Source organism: Tachypleus tridentatus, chromosome 13, assembly GCF_004210375.1.
Source record: "Tachypleus tridentatus isolate NWPU-2018 chromosome 13, ASM421037v1, whole genome shotgun sequence".
Taxonomy (NCBI): Eukaryota; Metazoa; Arthropoda; class Merostomata; order Xiphosura; family Limulidae; genus Tachypleus; species Tachypleus tridentatus.
The window spans coordinates 165,199,964-165,225,211 of NC_134837.1; the positions used below are offsets into that span (position 1 = coordinate 165,199,964).

Consider the following 25,248-nt stretch of genomic DNA (forward strand, 5'->3'; position numbering starts at 1 on the left):
AATAATGGACAGCTTCCTATTGAACTAGTGATTAGATGACATTTTGAATAATGGACAGCTTCGTATTGAACTAGTCATTAGACGATGTTTAGAATAATGGCAACCTTTCTGTTCTACTTGTGATTAGAAGAGTTTTGAATAATGGACAACCTTCCTTTGATCTAATGATTAGACGACGTTTTGAATAATGATGGACATCCTCCCCGTTGAACTAATAATTAGATGATGTCTTGAATAATGGACAACCTTCTTGTTGAACTATTGATTAGACGACATTTTGAATAATGGACAGCCTCCCAGTTGAACTGGCGATTAGACAACGTTTTGAATAATGGACAACCTTCCTGTTGAACTAGTGATTAGACGACGTTTTGTGTAATGGACAACCTCCCTATTGAACTAGTTACTAGACGACGTTTTAAACGAATCATTTTAATTCCACAGGTGATTAAAATCCACGAATTATGAATTCAATACATATAGACAAGTTTTCCACTTTCACAGTAGCTTCGAACTGTTGGCTATCTTTTCATATGTCTTTCAAAATAATTATACCTTTTAATAATTGGTTATAATTGTAAAATAATGACTTGTTTTTGAAATTTTTAGGTTAAAATTTGTTCATACACCAGAAAATTTATATATTTATTATACAAACCTATTACTGTAATAACAACAATAGAAAACACGTTCATATTACGTTACTAAAATGATCATGTAAAGTAGAATTTTCAACTGATTTTCAAGAAATACTTACTTGGAAAGCATTTCTTCGCCACTAGAGAAGGGAACCAGCGTTTTTGTTTTATCTTGACTGGTGGTGTGCTGCTACTGACTGACTGCAGAATTTGCTGTTATTTTTTGGGTTTGTTTAAAGCGGGAGAGGTTGAAGAAAAGGCCCAGGATAACCTTCAGGCTACCGTTTCTGGTATCTGAAATATGTTTTCTGAATTAACTTTATTACTTGTTGATTCTCAAAAGAAAAATATTTCGTTGAATAGAACAAAAAACTGGGGTCATGAACTGAAACTTACTAAATATTAAAGATCTTAACCAAGCACGAATATGGACGGAATATAGAACACATAGATCTTACCCAGGTATGCTTGTAGACGGAATATATAGCACATAAATATTAACCAGGTATGATTATGGACGGAATATATAATACATTGAAAAGTTAGGTAATATTTCCGAAAACATGATAGATTATGAAAATAGTGTACGAGTTTTATACTGTTATTAATCAACGATCATGACTTTACTTCAAGGTCTAATAAAATTAAAATAAATTATCAATTAATTGAGGCATATTCCACGAATAATGTTATCAAAATCAAAACAGCACAATTTTAAGCAATTCTTAAGACACTAGTTTAGGAAATCTAACTTATTCTGGACGTTGAAATCCATTACACTAACTCCCAAATTCTCAAGAACGGTCGAACATACTTATATATTTTCCTTCTATAAACACAGAGTGTATAGTTCAGTATATGTCTTTATATTGTCACATCATACTAAATACAGCACGTACATCAACAAATAAACATTTATTTTATATTTCTGTATACATCACATAACACTAAATGCATACATTCGTTTTTAGTTACATTTAGTTGAAATGTATGAATATCATCGTGTAGCTTAAATATATTTATTATATGTTTATATATCATAATAAAATAAAAAGTATCGACATATGTCAGTATGCTTTATTAAATATAAGCGCATATAACACGCTGTTGTTTGGACATGTTAACAAATATAAAGAAAACCGACAATACCTATAACAGTGATATAATAAAAAAACTATTCTTTTTTAACAGGACAAATTAACTGATATAGTTGTACAGCTAGTTGTATAATTACATCAGATGGATATGGCTGAATAATGGAACACAGTTAGTTATATAATTTCATATATAACACTAAAAGAAATTAGTACAAACAACTGTTCACATATTCAGGCAAGATGAGATGTGGTCTGATTCTTCCATTTCTAAAGTATTTATTCCTGATGTGGCTACAGCTGTCTGCTACCTGGAAATGAGTTGATTTATGAGAAAAGTAAGGAAATAATTGATATCAACTTGTTATTATTGCTTTCCTTCCTCTGTATTTGCAGAATTTCTTACAGATAATAAAACTCTGAATTCTGTTCTAAAACATAGCAGGAAATAAAAATGACAAAAGAAAGCATAAATTTTCGAAGAGATTTCTACAAAACTAAAATAAACCCTTACAAGCGACTGTATAAAAAGTGAGAGCAAAACCCTAATCACCACAGCCGACTATAAAGTTTCTAACTGACAATTCATAAATAAGTTATGAACAAAGTTCAGCCTTCCGAATAATAATGTATGAACATATCACAAGTCGACTATAACAGTTTATTCACTAAATGCGACACAAATTTAGCCGTTCTTCATGGCTTACAAAATTTGACTTAAACTAAATGTTAGGAGCAAATTAAAACAAGCCTGTGCGTCCACGCTATAATAAAGCTTTAATGTACCTTTCGCTATATAGGTTAAAGGAATTTTAGTGCCTTATCTTTGCACTACTAATAATTCAACACAAATAGCGCTTTTGTTTGACTACTTTAGTAAAACTAAAAAACTTATCTGAATCGTGTTTTGTCTATGGCTCTAAATGGTAACCGTTTCTAGTATTTTTTAGTTTGTTGTGTATATATAAGTAAAGCTAAAAAAATTACCTGAATCGCCTTTTGCCTACGGTTCTTCGTGATGACTATTTCTCTTCACTGACATTTCAAACTGCCAGCTGACATTTAAGAGACAAACTGTTCAATTTATAAGCTGTTTAAACTAAAGAGCCGGCATTTCGACTCCACGATGCCGTTTCGATATGGTTGAGAATGTCGGACTTTTTATCGTTTTACCCAGAACAGAACAAACAATTCGAGCTCTAAGTATCTACATTCTAAACATATATAGATCGTAACATCCACTCTAACTTGACATGACAGCACCCCTAGGTCCAACACAAACACGCCGTGCTCCCAGTGACACCCTCACCCCATCCCACCCATCACGTGCCACCCCTAGTAAAAGATAAGGGTAAGCCTGAAGGAAAGAAAGACATAAAAAGTTTTGTTCGTTCGTAGAGAACTTAGTTAAAGATACGTTTATCTACTGGATCTGTTGAGAAGCAGTTTTAAAGCAACCATATAAATTATCTCTGGTTTTGTTCAAGTTGCTTATAAAAAAAGGTGGATATTTTAGCTAATATATCTTAGTTACGAGTTGGTAGAGACATTCAAATGTAATTTATTTGAAATAAACATTGATATATGTATTTGCAAACTTGATATAAAAGCATGTTTTCTTATTAAATTGGCCTATAAACATTTGCTGAATGCTTTCCTTCGTATGAATAATTACAAAGTTTTGCAAACACTAACAACGCTGCTAAAAACACACGATATGGTAAGAACATATTAGCAGTCACTTATTGCTGATAAAATGGCGTAATTATAAAGCTACGACGAAATTACTCATTTTTTAAATCACTTACTAAATGTTGCTTTCCTTTTAAAAGTAATATAAAAGTAATACTATTAGGCTACAATATCCGTATTCTCAAGGGTACAGAGTTTTGATATTCTGTTAAAAAATACACAACAATTTGAGATCATTTCCCACCTCCCGTCCAACCAAACATGCTCGCCCATGGGGACGTTATATGTGACGATCAATCCCGCTATTCATTGGTAAAAGAATAGCTCAAAAGTTGGCGGTGGGTGGTGAGGACTATTTGCCTTTCTTCTAGTTTTCTATGGCTTAATTGGAGACGGATAGTGCAGATAGTTCTCGCGTAGCTTTGCGTGAAATTTTAACCAACCAACCATTATTAGTTTACACAAATCTCCATTATACCTAACCATTAAAACCATTCTTTGACTATAGGTGAAATATTTATCTTACTTTTCAACTACATTAAAGATATTTGTACTTTGTATAAACGATGTTCCAGACCTGTGCCACATTTGTTTTTCCTGTGCTACGCTGAGAACCACTTTCTTCTGTGCTATCTTGGAACTACTCAATAGCTGATCCTGTTTAGTTTGATTGTTATGATTGTACAATATTGGCTTAAACCATATTTCTATTGTAACGAAGTCGGGATTGATCTAGAAGCTAGTGTGCCAGATCTCATGGTTCGTGTCCCGTATACCCAGCCATTGCAGATATCCCTGGCGTGACGTTGTAACAAACTTCTACAAAGTGTAATAAAAGCAGTATTAAATGACATATCTTGACAAACTTTCCTAGAGAAAATCTATTATATATGGACACCATCTTTTAGAGACCAAGTTTTAAGAAACAGCATCAAGATACTTAAGAAACATATTGTCGAACAGGATTGTGGTAATTCCAGTTTCTTTGGTCATCTTTCTCACGGTAACAACCACTGATTTTGATATTTGTCTGGAACATTGTTACCTTTTAAGCCCTAATAAACATAAAATCCATTTTTAATACGCTGTTAACAGCCCAAGAAGATATGGTAAATTTCTTCACAGTAGCATTTGGGGCCAGAGAGATTTCTTTTGCTGCTATAACCTTCATTTTGAGGTAATTTATTGCTTTATATTAGGTTAGGTGTAATAGTTTTATAACCAATTATTGTCTTAAATATTCTACCAAGCAAATTTCTTCATTTTCACCGTGAAAAGTGAAGGTTCCCTTCTTCGAAAATGATGTATTATTTGGATCTGATTCGCTTCACAATCTTGATGTGTAAATATTTCGTTTAAAGACGGCTTTATAAACGTTTCCAGTCCTAAATGTATCGACGGTATCATTTTAATGAAGAACGATGTGTTTGAGTATCAACCATGCCACCCTTGAGTCACAACTAGTATCTGTGGCGACACGCCCTGAATATAATACATAAATTGTTCAAACAAAGTGCAATTAACCCTCAATAACTGAAACACTATTCAAACAATGATTACAGCTTAAACACTTCATTCATACTCTGAGTTTTAACATAAAAATATAAATAATTATTACTTACACTGATTGCATTACAAAGCAATTTTCTTACACTGATTTTAGATAAAATCACACACCCTCTAACTGCAGATGAAGAACATTTCTCAAACTGGTTGCAGCTAAAAAACTACTCACACTCTGATTGTACATGAAAATCTACTCACATTGGTTAATATTGAACAACTTTAACTAATCTCATCATAGAGAAAAATCAATTTGCAACAATTATCATGAGCATCTTTACTCCTGCTAGGTCAAACATAGTTAATTTATTAACCTGCCAAACTGTGGTACTGAGGTCCAATAGTTCATGTTCCGTTACTGATAAAGACAAAAACTGTGCTCCTCACGTTAGGGCCGTGGGTTTGTTATCGGAGTGACAATCAAATTCCACTGATCGTTCTTATGAGAGTCATCCATGGATTAATGATGTGTGGTGTTCTCTCTTGTCCATCATTTCAATATTAGGGATGGCTGGTGCGTATAGCCTTCGTATAGCTAGGCTCGAAATGCAACATAAACGTTATCTTACTCTTATGATAGTCAAAATAATAATCACAAACCTAAAATGACAAGCACATTATATTTATAGCTGAGCAGATTTACGCTCATTAATTGGTTCAGAAAGTATGGAGCACAAAACGGTTTTGATTTTTAGGTCTCAGAGTCATCTCTAATACTGACATACTACTGCCATTCTAACCGTCAATCGATGTTAATCCTTGTAGAATAATTATTGCGAAAATGGCAAAAGGGATTAAGAAATGCACAATGGGAATTTAATTCAAATGATCAAGGTTCTTTAAAGAATCACTGACTTCCCTCTCACATTTTAGGATATGATACACAAGATGGTGTTTATACATATATTTATCTTGATGGACTTCCCCCTTTTTAGAGTTTCTTATTAAGTCAAATTCTTTCTGTTCCTTCTATTGTTCCTATGACCTTCCCGAAATGTCTAGCCAACAATCAAATTATTTATATTTCTCCTACTACAGGAATTTTCGCTTATGGAAAATTCAGTGTAGTAAAAATAGAAAATAGTCAATTATAAATACAATCCATTTTTTAAAGAAACAGCTAAACGTATCAACACATTTGTGTTTCTCTCTGTTGCTCAAGTAATCGTTCATAAGCTTCCCCCCGCTAGTACAGCGGTAAGTCTACGGATTTACAACGCTAAAAGCAGCGGTTCGATTCCCGTCGGTGGGCTCAGCAAATACCCCGATGTGGGTTTGCCATAAAAAAGCAACACAAACACATAATCGTTCATAAATGTAAAAAAAAATTAAACTCCCCCCACATAATAGTTTTATTTTAACTTTTCTTTTGAAAACCCCTTGTTGTTGCTGGTATTTCATGCAACATTTCTTGTCAGATATCAGTTTCTGTTTCTCTATTACATGTGAAACAGCCAAAGTGGTACTTGTAGTATTTTTCACATCATCAGTCAGGTTAAAATGATTAGAAACACTCTGTAGCAAAAAATACTTAGAAATAAAGACCGAAAACAAAGAACTCTGATTATTATGTGGCCAGTTTCCAGGAAGTTAGAACTGACATATGTTGAATAGTAACAAAAGCCAATACTAAAGGAATGTGCTTTTCATAGTGCTCATCGACAGTTCTTTCTTTAAAAAAGAAAATGGGAAATATTTATATGTTATTAATTATATTAAAATTTAAAAATAACGCAACGTTAAATACGTTGCACAAAAACATGGCACAGCCCTAAAAAAAGAGAGACTCCAGATAGACGAAGTAGGGCCTCTTTTATTTTAGAACTGTGTCTTGTTTTTGTTAAAATTGTCCAACCAATTAGAGTGTTACTTCTAACTTTTAATATTATATAATTATATATGTGTTATATAAATATATGATTATATTATTATATGAAATTTTAATGCTATAATGAAGTTATTGGTTGTATTCAGAATTGTGGTGGCCAATAAATTCCGTTATTTATGAAGATTTTTGTTATCAGCGTATTTGGAATACTGCTATCTATGTTCTTTTATAGGTTCCTTTAGTTCACAGTAAAACACCTCCTACCTCTTAAGAAACATGACTAGAATGCAAGATAAAACGTGTTTCAAAACAAATCGTTTCTTATTGTATGCTATCCCCACTGAACAGCGGTAAGTCTACAGATTTACAACGTTAAAATCAAGGGTTTGATTCCCCCCGGAGGATACAGAAGATAAACCGATCTGGCTATGCTAGAAGAAAAACACACACTTTTGTACGTTAAGTATTTCCGTTTCTATACAAGCAAAAGTTTCAAGAAACATTTTCAGGAAATATTTTGTCTCGAGCCAATCAGGAGAGATTATGTTTCTCTTGTTGCTTGGCAACGCGTTGGCTTCAACTGAAGAGTGAATCCTGCTATAATTAGCAAGTTAATTGAAAAGTATGTTGACAGTGTAGCCTGGCAATTTTAAAGAAACATGTTTCTCGTTTATGCTGGCTATTATAAGGCGTACGGATACGCTATAAAGCGCGAAATAAAGGAGTTAAACTGTCACCAAGTCCCTCAACCTCAGTCACATCCTCAGATTCCAGAAGAAAAGGAAATAATAAAAAAATGGATTTTCGAGCTAAGTGAAATAGCCAATGAGCAAGACAGTAGGCTGTGTCGAAACGAAACGTTTCTAACGAATCGGTTTTTAATATAATTGTTTTAACCTTGTGTGTTTTAAAGGTGGTTTTGACTGGGGTGTCACTAAACTCGTTATTGGGTTTAATAAGCTATCAACCTTTGTACGTTACGATCCACCCACTTTCACCTATGGGTCACGCAATAATAAATTGACCCAATTTTATTATCTCGTTTTATGATTGTTATTACATACTTATGGTATTTAAAAAACACACAAAATTAAGCAGACAATTTGTTTTTCACATACAGCAAAACATATATCATGGATGAAGTTCACTTCTAACGAAAACAAAAACGTTTTACTTGTTCAACCTCTAAGTTCTATGGTTGGCGTAAGCAATGTTCACCATGGGATAGAACTAACCTCACAAGTTGTTTAAATCGATTTTTTATCGTTTCCTACATTTTGAAAATTTTTCTAACATGCAAATATGTGTCACTATAGAAGAAGATTCGAAGTAATTTACCCAACTATTGACATAATAAAGTAATACTGGAGAAATGCCAAAACATTTGAATTAATATGATTTTTGCGGTTTCGTGGCGATTAGACAACGTTTTGAATAATGGACAACCTTCCTGTTGAACTAGTGATTAGACGACAATTTGAATTACAAACAACCTCCATGTTGAACTAGTAATTAGACGACGTTTTGTGTAATGGACAACCTCCCTATTGAACTAGTTACTAGACGACGTTTTAAACGAATCATTTTAATTCCACAAGTGATTAAAATCCACGAAAAATAAATTCAATATATATAGACAAGTTTTCCACTTTCAAAGTGGCTTCGAACTGTTGGCTATCTTCTCATATGTCTTTCAAAATAATCATACCTTTTAATAATTGGTTATAGTTGTAAAATAATGACTTGTTTTGAAATTTTAGGTTAAAATTTGTTCATACACCAGAAAATTTATATATTTATTATACAAACCTATTACTGTAATAACAACAATAGAAAACACGTTCATACTACGTTACTAAAATGATCATGTAAAGTAGAATTTTCAACTCATTTTCAAGAAATACTTGGAAAGCATTTCGTCGCCTTGTATCCGTACAACTTATAATAGCCAGCATAAACGAGAAACATGTTTTGTGGCGCGACAAGTAAATAATTAAGTAATTGAAAAATTATATTTACATTTATTTTCAATTACTCGACTACTCTTGGTACGCATGACTTACTAGTCAATTAATCCAAAAACTCCTTTTTTTATTACGTAATGATTTTCAATGTTTTGCTGAACGAGTTGGTAAACAATTCGTTTATTTTCGCGTATCCATAAAGTCTTCCCAGTCTGTATTTCAAAATGAAGCCCAGTAAAAGACTTTTTTTCACTTTTTGTCTGCATCGTCCCCGATATTAATATCTGAAGTATCACATGTTATTATTAAGGCAATCCTTGTGTACGTGGTTATATCAAGACAAAATTAATGAGTTTTATATATATATATATTACAATTTATACATTATGCTCAATTACGTTTTTACTCTCACTATGATGCTATCAGTTGGCTACTCGTAAAGTCTGAAGCCATGTAACACTAAAAGCTGGGTTTCGATACCAGTTATAGACAACACAGATAGCCAGTTCTGTAAGTTTGTGTTCGATAACAAACTATCTCGTATTATTGTAGTCATTGAATCGTTTGGTTGGTTATTAAGCAGAAAGATATACAATCGGTTATATTTGTTTTGCCAACTCCAGATATCGAAACCCGATTTGTACCGCTGAGCTATTGAGGAGCATAACTCAAGCAAGAGCTGGTAGATTTACTGCTGTGCATGAGACCAAAATTAGGTTTGAAAGCGGTTTTTTATACGAAATAACATGTAGAAGACAAAAATGGTCTAGTCGCGATAAAGTGGGTAGGGGTTTGAAATGTGTGCTGAACTATACTAAGGCAGCGTCAATGTAGATAAACATGTTAATATACTGCTTAATTTTGAACCCTGTCGTTGTTTTATGGGGTTCGGTTCTTCAGTTCTTTTTCCAACTTGCGTATCAGTTTGTTTTTGAATATTATGTTACACATTAGTTCAGAATGTATGTCTGTGAATAATAAACAATTTCTCAGACTTATGCTTGGTGGCCATGTTTCCTTCCGAAACCGTGATGTGTGACAACTTTAATGAAGAACTCAAACATTTCCAAGAAAAACTCAAAATAAAACATTTTAGGAATAAACACTGGTCCAACGTTATGGAGTCATTAGCTGAGCAAAAATAATTATATTGTAAGCAAGGAACGTGAGTAATGAGGCCGAGTAATAAATACCTTACGACATGCTTTTTTATCCAGTGTATCCTGTCATTGGATGTCATAGAAATTCGTCTAAAAACCATGGAGTAGTTTGTGGATAAAAAGACAAACAATTTTTTTATTTTGTATAAGAACAAATGTTTGATAAAGTTTTAGTCATTACGTATAAGTTATGTTAGACTTAATCATATAATTTCGCGTACAAAACACATAAGGCTTGTGAAACAAAAGGTCATAGTTTGTGCTCAATTTTTTCTTCTAAACGCAAAAGCAATGTTGGATTATTCATCTAAACACAGAAATTTAAAGAAACTGTTAAAATTTAAATGAATCTTCGTTATATTTTCTGCACTTAGCTTACTTTGAAATTATAGCCAAATGACGTCAGGTGCCATATATTAACTGTTTTAAAATTTTGATTTGTCATTTGCTGAAAAAAACAACTGTATTCCTACTCACGCATTGTAGATTTTGGACTTTTGAAGCTTCTCCCTAGTATATTCGAACTTTTACTTCGGACTTATGCACAAGTTGTCACGATTAAGCCCGTTGTGTTATAACTCTGCAGAAAATTTTCGATGAAAAACACCTTTTACACCTTTAGTCTTCAACAAAATACCTATGCACCAGACCTCGCGTTATTATATATACTTGGGTATACTTTTTTAAAAGTGTTGTGTTTTACATAGCTTAAAAACCTTAGTTACTTAAAATTAAAGCTAACAAACAAACATCTGTCTTTAAATCAGTGTCTAACTCTATCAATAATATAACATGAATACATGAGTAAGCTACTGTTTAAACTTACATGTAACAGACCATAGTTCTAGTGCCAGAGTATTATCGTTTGTAATTACAATTTTACAGTACTACAGACTATAATTTAACAAAAAGTCTATTATAAGAAACTGTATCAGTAGGTCAATGTAGTAATACGAGTAAGTGAATACGTCTAATGAGTCCAAGCAGAGCCCATTACACAAGTTAATGATGTTCATATGTCATCTTAGGATCATTACACAACGCACTTCTAGTACTTGAATTTCGTTAACTTATACATCAACGAACACACATGAATATCTATATATATATATATGAAACAGTATTTATGAATACCGTGATCAAATTTTCTATTCGGTTTGTAGGATTTAATCATGAAAACAGGTCCGACACAAACGTTTCAACGACTTTCCAACCATTCATAAAAACTTCAGAAGAACAAACTACAATACTCAAGATATTTCACCCTCCCCTATAATTTGAAGCCAGAATCTCGTGAGAAGATTAGCCAGACGGCGGCATGTCTAATGGGTGCTGAACATGGCGATCTCCAGAAGACTGTTCATTTGTCTCAAGAGTCCTTTCAGAAGCTGGATATGTAAAAAACCACACACTTTCTCAGTCACGTTAGCCCCTAGACACAGGATGTGAGATAGCGCTGTTAGTGCAACAGTTTAATCTCTCATACATCCATTAGGCTTTTATTGAATTAAGAAATGTCATTATTTTTGCACCAGGCATTTTGTCAATTTTTTGAATGTCTGTGTTGTGTAATATAACACGTTCTTACAAACACACCCTTGTTCAAAGATGTAATTTTTAATATTTTCTAATCGCTATATAAAGTAGAGTTAATTTGTTTGTCAAAATTTCAGAAAGACTGAGATGTTGATGCAATATGACGTATTTATGTTTCTTATATTCAAACACACTGCTTTAACGAGGTTGTAGTTAGGGTAAAATAGAACACTACATTTAATTGAACCGTTATACGCTGTTTAGTGTTAGTATACGTAGTGAAAAATTTCGAATAAGACTCTCTCGTAGTTGAAAGGAATAATTAATTTTACAATAAAAATAGCATCTCGCAAAAAAACTTGGTGATTCAGACCTTTATGTATATGTACGTCACTTTTTTGAAGGTTATAGGATAAAATCAAGGTCAAAATGAGGTCATATGTGTTTCACAAACACAACTGCACTTATTGTTTTCGATTAGTTTTATCAGAAGATATTTCTTGTTATGTATTATGATTACCGCCCAAAACTGATCACGTTATGTAGATACTCACACATGAACTTATCTGACCTACAATAACTGAAGGTTAACAGTGACAGCATTACTTAACCGTTTTGATATTAAAGCCAAGCACACTGCCTTCTTAATCTGTCGTGGTCCACTAAAATGGAAGTTCGATGAAAACTATTAAGACTTACAAATCAATATGATCAGTTATGTGTGTGTGTGTGTTTCATTTTATTTGTTTGTTTTTGAGAAACACTACTTTATAAAAACGATATGTGTGTGTGACTTATTCAAACAAATAACTGTGTTGACTTATTCAAACAAATACCTAACCAGACTTAACATTGACAAACAAATAACTAACCAGCAGCCAGAGAAGATTTTATTACATAACATTATTGTTGACTTATTCAAACAAATACCTAACCAGCAGCCAGAGAAGATTTTACTCCCTATCATTTCAGTTATGGCCTGTAACATTTATTTGAAGTATGAAGTTGTAAACTTTTACAAACATATCGTAAAGTGATATAAAAAGCGATATAGATATCTAATGCATAATATTTAAATACAAAGTAATACGATTCGAAACGTAATATAACACTGAAATACCCATTAGTTACCATTTTTGTGAAAACTACAAATTGTAATAAATTCCGCTTTTAATTATCTTAACTTATACAGATAAGAAGTAATAATAATTGTGTTTTGGACAGAACTGATATTAAGTTCATAAAACTCCTGAAAACTGAAGAAAGTGTGCATTTCAGTCATGGAGTCCTTTAGAGTCTATGTTTTCCGACTCCAATAGTCTACTAGTGGGACAGCGGTAAGTTTAAAGACTTACAACGCTAACATCCATGACTCAATTCTCCGTAGTGGGCACAGCAGATAGTCCGAAAGGGCTTTGCTCTACAAACAAACAAAGCGACCCTAGTGTAACAAAATAACGATTTTTATCCACAAAAGTTCACACTTATTGCACTTCTATATGTTAAACCTGGCGACATTTCTTATGATGACTTTAGTTATTGGTGCTTTACTGTGATAGGAATCAAATCCTGGACTTACCGCTCGCCAGATAAGTGTCTTACCAAATGAAGTGAATGGTTAACTCACTGACAACTGGTAGTAAGATACGATTCCCTAATGGGCAGGGATAAATCTAGGAACTTACAAAGTCAAAATCAGGGAATCGATTCCTCTCGATGAACATAACAGATGTGGCTTTGGTATAACACACACACACACGCTGTAAGGTAGTGTTTGACAACTCAAATGATTGCATTATCTTACTTTTTATGTTTTTCAAAATTTGAAAAAAAAAACACTTGTTGATGAAAACAAAAGCAGCAATAACTTATGAACAAGTTCATCTAATGCTTAAGTATAATACCACTGTATTTCTAAATTAATACAATATGCATCCCTAAACCAGTATGTTTTATCTAATAAAGTATTAAACAAGTATCAGACCTGTTACTATATAATTACACAACTAAAATGTTATCAACTAATAATAGATATTATTACTATTATGATGTAAAAAAGATATATGAACTACTACGATACACACCAGGTATCTAAACTATCAGCATAGCCTCCATGTATTTGAAATAACACCATATAGTCCAGGTATCTAAACCATCATCCTATAACCCAAGTGTCTGAACCATCACATAAAGATCAGATATCTCAACCACCACCATAGAGCACCATTCAGACCAGGTGCCTGAAGTATCACCATGCACATAAGGTATCTAAACCATTAATATACAACCTAGATATTCAAACTACACCACACAGACCAGGTATGTATGAGAACTAAAATCATATAAACCAGGAACTGTACACACAAAGTATTCAAACTGCCAATAGAACAGATATTGGAGCTATTACCACACTGACTGAGTATTCAAATTATTACCATACAAACTAAGTATCGGAATTAATATCATACAAGTCCAATATTTCAATTAATATCACTAAATCAAGTATTTTCACCAGTGCATGCTATATATATATGCACTAAAATATAAATATCAGTTAGTATCTTGAGATATGTAAGTAAAAGTTTTAAACAATACTGTCTTATAAACTACTTAGCAATAACTGGAAAGCCATAATAGTCGAAAATTGATGTTTGGAATGGGCGAATCCTTTTTTATATTAACATCTTAGATTTTAAGTTGTCGCAAAAAAAATGTACTTCCTGTCGATTCTACAAATGATATAGATATTACTCAAGAAAACCGAAAAAGCTGTGTTCATGTGTTATGTTATTAACGGATTGAGAAGACTGCGTTAATTAGAGAGCAGCTATCGCTACAAACTCAGTTAACGATTCTTGTTATTAAAACATGACAATGCATAAAGGAGTGGTTCATGATAAGCGACAGTCGCCTTATATTAGAAAGACCGTCGGCAGTCTGAGAGCTGTAGGAGCAAATACGAATATCAGATGAAGGTAAAATATACAAGTAGGTTAGTCGGTGACTATTTTAGTTGGAATCAGGTTTAAATCTTGTTGCGGAAGTACAAAACAGATGTCTGTGTAATCAACGTAATGATGAGATGAACGAGAAACTCATTACATGAACTAAATTTGTATGCAAGTCCCTATGTAATTCACATTTTGTACTGTATACTGAAATAAATACATGAAGAAAGCTTTTACAGTTAATACATAACAGTTGTTAAAGCAACTACCAAAAATACGGCAAAAATTTTATTTCATCTTGGAACTTCTATAGAACAATAGATTAAAACAATATTAAATAGCAGACTTCACTTTACGTCTAACTGTTAAAATAAAAGTGAATACGGTAATTAATTCAATGGAAATTGTTATTTTTTCTTTTAAAATAAAATTCTTACTTTTATAGTAACCCTAAAAGTGGAATATAAACAGAAAATGTACTTACTTGTTAAGACTAAAAGTAAAAACGTTTTTTTACGAGCTTTCGCCTTAGCCAGTTTCTCATTTTCATACTCTTGTTATAAAATAGTGTTAGCAACGATCGAGTACAGTTTTGTTTCACCGTGTAGAAACGATCTGTTCAGCATGTGAGTGATGTTACGCCACGTTTACCCTGCGAAATATGTCACGTGCAGCAAAAAGCAAGTGATTCGTGGCTGGACTGTTTTTGATTTGGGCGTTGATAAAAGAGATTGTTGATCATCGCAAGAGATTCGTGTTTGTTGTGTTTTACGATTGGTTCATTTTAAATGGTAAAATTAACAACTTGAAATGGTGAATTTGGTTGTTTATTTCCCACCACTTCCACGCACGTGCTTCGAGACAGTTGGAAGTAGGAAACAATCGGTGCTTTTTGGCACGGTTCCAAAAACAAATATTCATGTACAGATATCACGTATTTCTTAATCAAATAAATCAGGTTTAATAATAATAAAAAAACATATAATAAATATATACATATTACATACTCTTGACAACAAAAGCACAGAACTTGGGAAACCTCTATCATTTTAAATTTTGTGTTCTCGGGCGACATAATAAAGAATCCTAACTTAAAAATAATTGTTTATCAAATACGACTCTTTGTTGCGACGGTGACAAGTTAGTCTAGGGACGTGTTTAACATATTGTGTAATATATCAATGATGATGTATAAAAACACATGTAAGTTTACAAAATAAACTGATAGAAAAGAAAACAAAGTATTTATTTTTTGCCCCTGGCATACAAGCACTAACAAGTTTTAAATTTACTTTTATTACTGAAAATTTCTCTAACAGCGAGGGCATTCAACTAGCGAATTAACGCATTCAAATCGTGCAAGTAAAAACGGTGTATTGGATTAATTACATTAATTACTCAGTGAAGTTTTAATCATGATCTTTTTAAGTAGCTTGCTTTGACCAGAAATTAATAATGTTTACTGCAGCTGATAAATATGCGCATACATTGTCAACACAGAAATCTCACGGAAGCTAAAAATATCCTTTATTAAGAACATTCAAATTTCTAATTATGTGTGTTTCTAAACAAACAAATAGTTCATATCTTTTGAGCTTAAAGTTTGAAACTTCCTTTTTTTCCTAAACCAGTTATAGCAGAGGAATCACGTTTTTATCCCTAATCAAATTCAAACTCAGATCAAAAGATTTACTACAATATATATTTGCTTTGTTCTTTCTGTTCTTTTGTATTTTAAGGTAATAGGAATACCGCACAAGCTACGCAGTAGTCAAACACAGCACCGAACTAAGGAACTGGTTTCAGAACAAGTTGACAAAAACGATTTTTTTTATGATATCTTATGCAAATGTTGTTCTGAGTAAGAGATGTCAACCTTAAATCCTGTTCTGAAATTTAAGTCGAATATTCTCAAAAATAAAATAGGAGAAAACAAAGAAAAGAAGACTGTACATGCAGTACAAATAATTAAAACTTGTTTGGTTATTTCACCACCCTGTAAACACAGCTAACATGAATTGGGAAACAGATCATTTATGTTATTTGATAGTAGCAAAGTATTAGCTCCTATAGCGTGAAAAATCTATCTATAAAGGTCTTGTACATAGCAGCTAATCTTCTCTAGTAAAGAAGACTTTCACCCCAAACTAATAATAATAGTATTGTTTGTACATCTATTGACAAGCACCAGGACCACCATTAACCAGCTGCAATTTAAAAAAAAAACAAACAACATTACTAAGCGTCTTCGCCAACTAATAGATGTTAGTTATTATTTCAAGCAAAGGAAACTGTCTTATAAACAAGCAGTAAGAAAGCCTAAATTGAGTTATACTTGAGAGTTCAAAATAATCATTGGTTCCTTGTGGCTTCTCATGGATTTCACAGAAAAATCTTTTTTAGTTTCTGTTCAATTTAAACATTGTAAATAATGAATAATAATTGTAAACCATCAATTTCAAGTTAGTACACTCTGTTTTCTTAATTATACATGTACTAATCACTTCATATATTTATCTCAGAAATGGTAAGTTTGTGTAAATAGAAGGTATTCGTACATTCCCACAACTTATTCAAATTGAACACGTTATTCTAACTTTTTATTTGTTTGTTTGAATTAAGCAGAAAGCTACACAGTGGGCTATTTGTGCTCTGCCCACCACGGGTATCTAAACCCGATTTCTAGCATTGTGAGTCCGTAGGCATACCACTCCTGACTTTCTGGAAGTTAGCGATAACAGACACCTTTGATAGAAGTTTGAATAAAGTAGGTGTTTAACTTACCAGAGTGTTTTCGTCAAAACGTGATCTTCGTGAATTATGTAAAGATAAATTTGTTGCTCTGGCCGACATGTTTAATATTTTGTAAGTATTTACAGAAAGTGGTTTTCGTGAATTACTAATTAGGGGTTAAATTGCTGCTCTGGACGGCATGGTTAATATTTTGTAATTATTTACAGAAAATTGCTTTCGTGAATTAGTTAGTAATTAGCGAGAAATATGCTGCTCTGATCGGCACGGTTATCTTTTTGTAATCTACACAGAGACTCAATTGATTTTCTACTGAAAGTGACCTTCGTGAGATTATTTGTTGCCATTATGAACACATAATTTTGTAATCTGTACTGAAAGTCAAGTAATTATCTACAGAAAGTGGTTTTCGTGAATTAATAATTAGAGATTATTTTGCTGTTGTGGTTGACAAAACTAGTATATTATAATCTATATCGAGAATGATATTTTTTTACAAAAGAGACTTTCATGTATTAAGAAATTATAAATTATATTGATGCTTTGATCGACACGGTCATTATTATGTAATCCGTACTGAGATTCGAGTAATGTTCTACAGAAAAGTACGTTCATGAAGTAAATAATTATAAACTATTTTGCCGCTCTGATCGATACAGTTAATATCTTGTTATGCTCGATAAGGTCTAAACTTTGAAATATTATGTGTATCAAACGCGTTTGAAAGTGTGAAATATACTCCTTAATTTGTATGTTATTGTAAAATTAACCAAATGAATAATTACTAACTTTGATTAATGTATTATTTAAGTTTTTATTAACAGTTCCTTCTTGGTTCAGCGGTAAGCTTTCGATCTCATAACGCTAAAATCCAGGGTTATCCGTTTCTCGTAATGGACAGGACGCAGATAGCTCACTGAAGCTTGGTACTAAAAGGAAAAAGCTTACAAATTATATCGACAACATTTTAATGTATGTGAGACAGGAATCTCGAGGTTTTCTTGACTGTAGTGTCTTTTATTCTTCTACATTGGTTATAAAATCAATTTCGTTAGGCCTGGCATGGCCAGGTGCACTGAAGCGTTGAACTCGTAATCTGAGTGTCGCGGGTACGAATCCCCGTCGCACCAAACATCCTCGCCCTTCCAGCTGTGGATGCGTTATAAGATACGGTCAATTACACTATTCGTTGGTTAAAAAAAGTAGCCCAAGAGTTGGTAGTGGGTGGTGATGACTAACTGCCTTCCCTCTAGTCTTACACTGCTAAATTAGGGACGGCTAGCGCAGATAGCCTTTGAGCAGTTTTGCGCGAAATTCAAAACAAACAAACAAACGATTTCGTTAACATCTCCAGACAAGTAATGTAGCTTTGAATTTCAGATTACCATTAGGTGAAGTCGTAGTTTTGTTATTTTCATTTAATGGTAAAGTTCTTTGTAAAGTGGCAGCTAGTCGCTCATGGTTAAATCATTGGTTTTGCAACATTCCCCTGCAATAAAGACTTGATTGAGTTGTGATCCACACAATTTGGGAAAATAAACGTGATTGTTTTCTTTTGTTATTACGTATAAAGCTATATAAATAACTAACTGTGCTCTACCCGTCACCGGTATCGAAACCCGGTTTCTAGCAGTACAAGTTACTGGGGGGGGGCGCAAATGCAAGTTAAGGGCTAATGCGTTGTCATTTCTCATACTCTCTGGTGATCATATCCAGTGATGTTGAATGCTGCCATCTTCGATTTTCCTTGGCAATGTTGTTAATATATTTTTATATGTTTCTGTATTGTTAAAACACACATCAAGCTATTGTAAAATATCCTTGTTTATTATAATTCTGTTTATTTTTACTCCTCTTCTTTCTGAGTGTAAACTTCAACCCTTATCGACTTACTTGTTGAACAATGAATGAAAACTCCAAAACTGAGTGATATATAGAACAATACGTTTGTGCGATAACGCTTGATGTGATTTCATACAGATGCCGTGGAATGTCATTCAACCATAAATATTTCGAACGATTCGTTATTTTCCAGAAATGAGGTATTTAAATGAACAATTGTTTTAGCCTTTCGAAATTATAAATAATATTATACTTTGAATGAACATCTTAGTAAAACTTTCCTTACTTAGAAAAATCGACCGTCTGTTATCTTGTGTCCACTTATGAGATTTCATCTTTATGTGTGTGTTTTGTATAGCAAAGCCACAAAAGGCTATCTGCTCAGCCCACCGAGGGGAATCGAACCCCTGATTTTAGCGTTATAAACCCGGAGACATACCGCTGTACTAGCGGGGGGCTCATCTTTGTGAATGCTCAGTTGATAAAGTTCCATGGATCTTTGCGACTTTTCTTGTTTCCGTTTATAAGTACAATTATGTTTAATTACTGGACCAGTCTACCATATTCATTTAACATTTCTAAATAGTGGTATTAATGAATAACTTTATAACAGAAATGTAAAATCTGTGTGTACTTATGTGTTTGTTACACATGTAATTATTGAAACTTTATTAAACAAAAAACTACAAAAAACACATATTATATGAGAGATTACAAATCTGTATTTGAGATTTCAGATATTTCAGAAAGTAGGAACTACAACAGAGTAACGAATGTGCGTACACCGTCTACCAGATTTAAACTCAATTCGTTTGACTCGTTTGAACGTAAAAATTAAACGCAAAGTGTTCAAGCGCACAACACCCCACCTTTAAACCACCTTTCGAAAAAATAATAAAGTTAAACAAAGAAGCGAATTATTAGGCTTAATAAAATACACAAACTCTTGGTAGGAGACGAATAAGATTAATCCCCTGAAGTCGGTAGGTCAGAAAATGACCAAATATTTAGTGAAACAGTAAACAAAAAATGAACCATGCAGATATTAAAGTTCATTAAGATACGAATATATTAACATATTCCAAACTATATTATGTTAATAAACAGACATTGCTTTTTCTATATTTCCAACATGCGAACTAAGGTATAATTTATAATTTTACACTATAATTTGTAACATACTGTTGTTTTTATGGTTTGTTTGTTTTGAATTACCGTACAAAGTTTGAATTGTGTTTAAAACTTCTCTAAAATAGTTATTTCATATTTTGTGATTACTAATAAATGTTAAATTAAATTATGTTCAAGTTAAATTATGTGCGTTAGAAATAATATATATCATTTTGTTTGCTTTTGGAATTTCGCGTAAAGCTACACAATGACTATGTGCGCTAGCCGTCCCTACTTTAGCTAGCGGAAGGTAACTACTCATCACCATCTCCCACCAACTATTGGACTACTCTTTTATCAACGAATCGCTGTATTGGCTGTCACATTATAACACACTCAAGGCTGAAAGAGCGAACATGTTTGGTGTGACGGGAATTTGAACCCGTGACCCTCAAACTACTAGTCGAAAGCCCTAAACACCCATCCATGCTGACTCTGATCTGTTTTTATGGTGTTTCCCCTTATTGTAATGTTTACAATCAATCATTCATTTTAATAGATTTGTAGTTAAGTTATCCAATCTGCAAAATTTGATGAGTGCTATTGTTGGATAGCATCGAAAGATGATACATGCACGAAGGTATAGTTAGACCACTTTATGTTTGTTATTATCAACAAACTCAAAACTGTAATTCTCTAAATATCCTTGAGTTATTAAAAAAATATATATTCTGTCATATCGGAAGTACTAAGTCCAATTTTAAACTCTATGAAGACGACAGAATTAAGGGCTTCAAGACATCTTTTATCTTCGAAAGCGCCAATCGAAAGAAAGTAAACAAACGAGCATCCGGTTCCTCTACAATACTTCGAGACTTCATCTCTGTTTACTTTTCCGGGTAAGAGGTTTAAAAGCTTAAGATGACACCAGATGAAATTTTTGATAACAAATTTAAAGCAGAAATTTCAGAAAAGAAACTAATAGTGTTCTGAAAGAAATGTGGAACTCAAATCCCTGAAAGTCCTTGTATTCCCTTCTTAGCAAATTGGGTGAAATATTTTCCACATCTACAGAGAAAAAAATAAATTTTGGGGTCACAATATTTCTAGGAAAGAACTCAAACACATAGCTTGAAACTAAAACTAGTTTGTACGTAATCTTGTTAGTTATATCCATAGTTGTTTAATACATTATTGTACTGTAAAATATAATCTGAACAAACGTATTTCGGTGCACACAGAAGACGGTTTACCATATTCGCAAAATAATAATTGAAACACCTTTTCTTATACTTAACCCCATTCTATTTTAAAGTATCTTCTTTTGCTTGTTTGTTACACATTAGCTGTTTAAAGGTATACAAATTACAGTCGCTAAATTTTACCTGGATGACAAAAGAAAGGGCAGCTACTCATCACTACCCAAGAGGAATATTGGACTATTCTTGTCTGGCTAATAGTAATATGTGACTACACTTTTATATAACACTTACTGCCCCAATGCGCCGAGTGTGTTTTTACAGTAACACGTTAGTCCCTAAGCTAGGCTCGTTTAAGTAATAATAATAATAAAAGTTGGAAATTAAATACTGCATTCACTCCATGGAAATAAATTAAAATCTCCAAGGGGAAAAAAAAAATCATTTTCTCAGTAGTGTTAGAGTTAATTAAAAATATACGTATGGTTTAGGCTTTATCATTTAACAATAACAACACAGGAAATATATATACCTCAAACTTAAAATATTATAATATACATGGGAACACAATATTAAAATTTTCACAACACTAAAACTGTTTGGATAGTTTTTAATTACCTTACAACACATCGCTTTCTTGTTATTTTTAGCTAAGGTTACGTGGTATCCAAGCATATATCATTTTAGTTATTCTTTTATGCACACACACACATATATATATATACTGAATAGTTAATTGAAATAAAGTCAAAAGGAAGGACTGCGTTAAAAACAGTTGTGGTGGTTGGGAGTTGCACTAGTTAGTTTAGATAACTGGTTAGGACCCTTTATACTAGTATAACTCGCCTACTGGCGACACGTCATCTTTCTGGTTGAGTTCTATTTCCGGCTTGTTAAGGTTGGTGGTATGACTGTTCGTTGTTTGCCTGGATAAGAGAAAAGGAAAAAAAATATTTTTTCCACAAGGAACACAGAGGAAGTGGTGCAGTACAAATGTGGGCGGCTATTTGTCATGATGAAAATCTGCTATTTAAATTATACGGGGTAACGTCAATGACGCCCCCTATAGGCATCATATCGAAACGATACTTCTGCCATATACACAGAAAAATTATAAAACAAACTCACAGTGAAACATGTAAAAAAAAAGTTAATATCAGTTGATGGCTGTTTGTTTTGTTTTGAATTTCGCGCAAAGCTACACGAGAGCTATGTGCGCTAGCGGTCCCTAATTTAGTAGTATAAGACTAGCGGGAAAGGCACCAAGTCATCACCATCCACCGCCAAGTTTTGGATTAATCTTAGCATAGTAGGATTGATCGTCACATAATAACGCCCCCACGACTGAAAGGGTGAGCATGTTTAGTGTGATGGGGATTTGACACCCCCAACCTTTACATTACGAGTTGAGTGCCCCAGCCACCTAGCTGAAGTGCAAGATACAATTACGATTCATAAAAAAAAGAAACGTTTGTGGCGTGACGTAATTTCAGTAAAAGAGTACACAAATAATATTATAGAACCACCGGCATGTACACATAACCTATCTGTTACAACAACAAGCTATTCAGAGGAGCAAAATAAAACTGCAGTTATTCCAATATGCAAAAAGTGATAGGAACAATTATGTAAATTGTAGACCTATTTCATTGTTAATGGTGTTTTAAAAAATATCAGCTATAAGTTTCTTGATTAAATTTTTAAATAATCAGAGTTTTCCCTTTAAAGCAATATGGATTTAGAAAATAGTTAAATAACTGAAGAGTCATCCTTAACATTCACACAAGATATTTAGGAGTTGCTAAATAAATAACAGCAAGAGGGAATTTTCAATAGTCGCAGCACTTGAAATTCTTTTTGGACTGAATCAAAGTATCAATTTGTTAGATTTTTCTTCTTTTTATTTACAATAATGATAATAAGAGGGAATCCTCAACAGCCACGGAACCTGATTATTATTTTTAGGCAGGATTAAAGTATAAATCTATTAGACTTTTTATTTCTTTTTATAAACTATATTTTTGGGAGCTAGCAATACCAAGAGTGGGGCGCGCGTATACACGTTTCAATTTTATTACTCGTCAGGATTTCTATCTGCCTACCCTCAAATCTATATTATTTTAAGCAGGATGAGAATAAGTTAATCTATGAGAGCTTGGACATGATCAAATACATGCAATGAAAGTTCAAAACTGTAATTTAGATCTCAAATCGCTCATGAGGTGACACACCTATGAGCTAAAAGTTTGTATTTGAAAGAAAACAACAACAAACCAATTCAAAGTCGTTACATAAGCTATTATATCACGGTTAAAATGCAGTGAAGGTAGTTTTAGTTATAAAAAAGTATTGGATACGGTTTGTTTGTTGTTGTTGTTTTTTTAAATTTCGTGCAACACTACAGGAGGGATATCCACGCTAGCCGTCATTAATTTAGTACTGTAAGAAGGAGGGTAGGCATCCATCGCCAGCTTTTGGGCTACTCTTTTACCAACGAATAGTGGGATTTACAGTCATATTATAACGCTTCCACGACTGAAAGGGCGGACATGTTTGGTGTAACAGAGATTTGAACCCGCGAACCTCGGATTAGAGTGCCTTAACCATCTGGCCATCCCGGGCCTGTATAATTATATAAGTAGTATTATACTCTGTATGTTATAAAGCACACAACTGGTACGTGAACCACCATAGCCTAGAAAGTAAACAGCGCCTGTGTGTGAATATAAATATGTATTTATATGGAAAATCACAGAAAACTCACATTCCGTGTAAACAAATACAAATACGATATACACTTCTTGTAATGTAAAAATATATATTGCATAAAATTAACATTACAGACTTTAGCTTATACATTTGCTACTGTCACTTGTGTCCGTTCACAGGGGCAAGAGGCAGTTGCCACATTTGAATTGCCTATTCAAAGGAAGCCTTGAAAGTATTAAAAGACAAATTAGTAAAACCCGATAATAATAATATTATATATATTATAAATCAGAATGTATTATCGTCCTTTTGTATCCGATGAAATATGTGATTAATGCAGTTTTTCGAACATTTTGGAAACTCTTAGGCAGCTCCAGAGATACATAAAAGGCTAAAGTGTAATAAGACACAGCGATTCAGCGAACATCATTAGAAAGAAGTGATTTGTTTTTGGATACTCGCGAAAATCAATTGAAAAACTCTTTACACTAATTGTTTTTTGTTTCAAACTGACATGTAGCTAGTAAAGAATCAACACAATGTAAAACTTCAACTCTTCAACTCTTAGTTACTCTTGTATGACCAAATAGTGGGATTTGATTGTCATCCTTATAACACACCCACAGTCATAAAATGTGCAGTGCCTTTTTTTTTTGAGACGTAACAAGTCTCAATAGTGACCAAAAAGTCCATAGCACAGCACATTTACAATTAAGCCGCGCTTGGCTCACAAGGAAGAGGTTGAAGACTACAAGAAGGGATCGTCCAATTATTTACTTGGAAACCTGTAAAATATTTCTTGCATTTCGACTTGTGCTAAGATAATTGTTATTGTGTGTAAAATATTATGACTAACTTAACAATAAGACAAGCAACGTATGATTGAATAGACATACCACACTTTGTTCCATTTTCTTTGGTTTTAACTATCTTGTTACACTATTTTGGAAATTATAAACACAATAAAAATGCACGTATATTCCACATTGGGTTGCTATACCTAAATAAACCTAACTGGTGGGCTTCAGTTTAAAAAAATATTTATCTAACCGAAATCATTTTAGTTTCACGGCTTGTTCTACCCAATTTCCTCCTTTCTCGTACTATTTGTGCCGTTTTCTAAACTAGTAAAACACGCAAATTTAAACTTAGAGATGTAAAAATGTTACCACAGTTCAAATGCAAAAATTATATACATTTGAATTTATGCATAC

General features: G+C 33.0%; 1 protein-coding gene across 2 annotated transcripts in view; it reads right to left on the minus strand.

The window, feature by feature from the left end:
• LOC143237657 (uncharacterized) overlaps positions 1-15,278 on the minus strand; it is a 46,123-nt gene extending 30,845 nt beyond the window's left edge. The window contains exons 1-2 of one of the 2 annotated variants that reach the window (XM_076477150.1): positions 14,908-15,278; positions 758-932 (exon numbers count right to left, since the gene is read on the minus strand). In XM_076477150.1, the coding sequence (XP_076333265.1) occupies positions 758-768 (11 nt within the window). In that variant the 5' untranslated portion in view covers positions 769-932; positions 14,908-15,278. Of the gene's footprint in view, positions 1-757; positions 947-14,907 lie in introns of both variants that reach the window. The other variant, XM_076477151.1, reaches the window with a different exon arrangement.
• Positions 15,279-25,248: the final 9,970 nt, after the last annotated feature.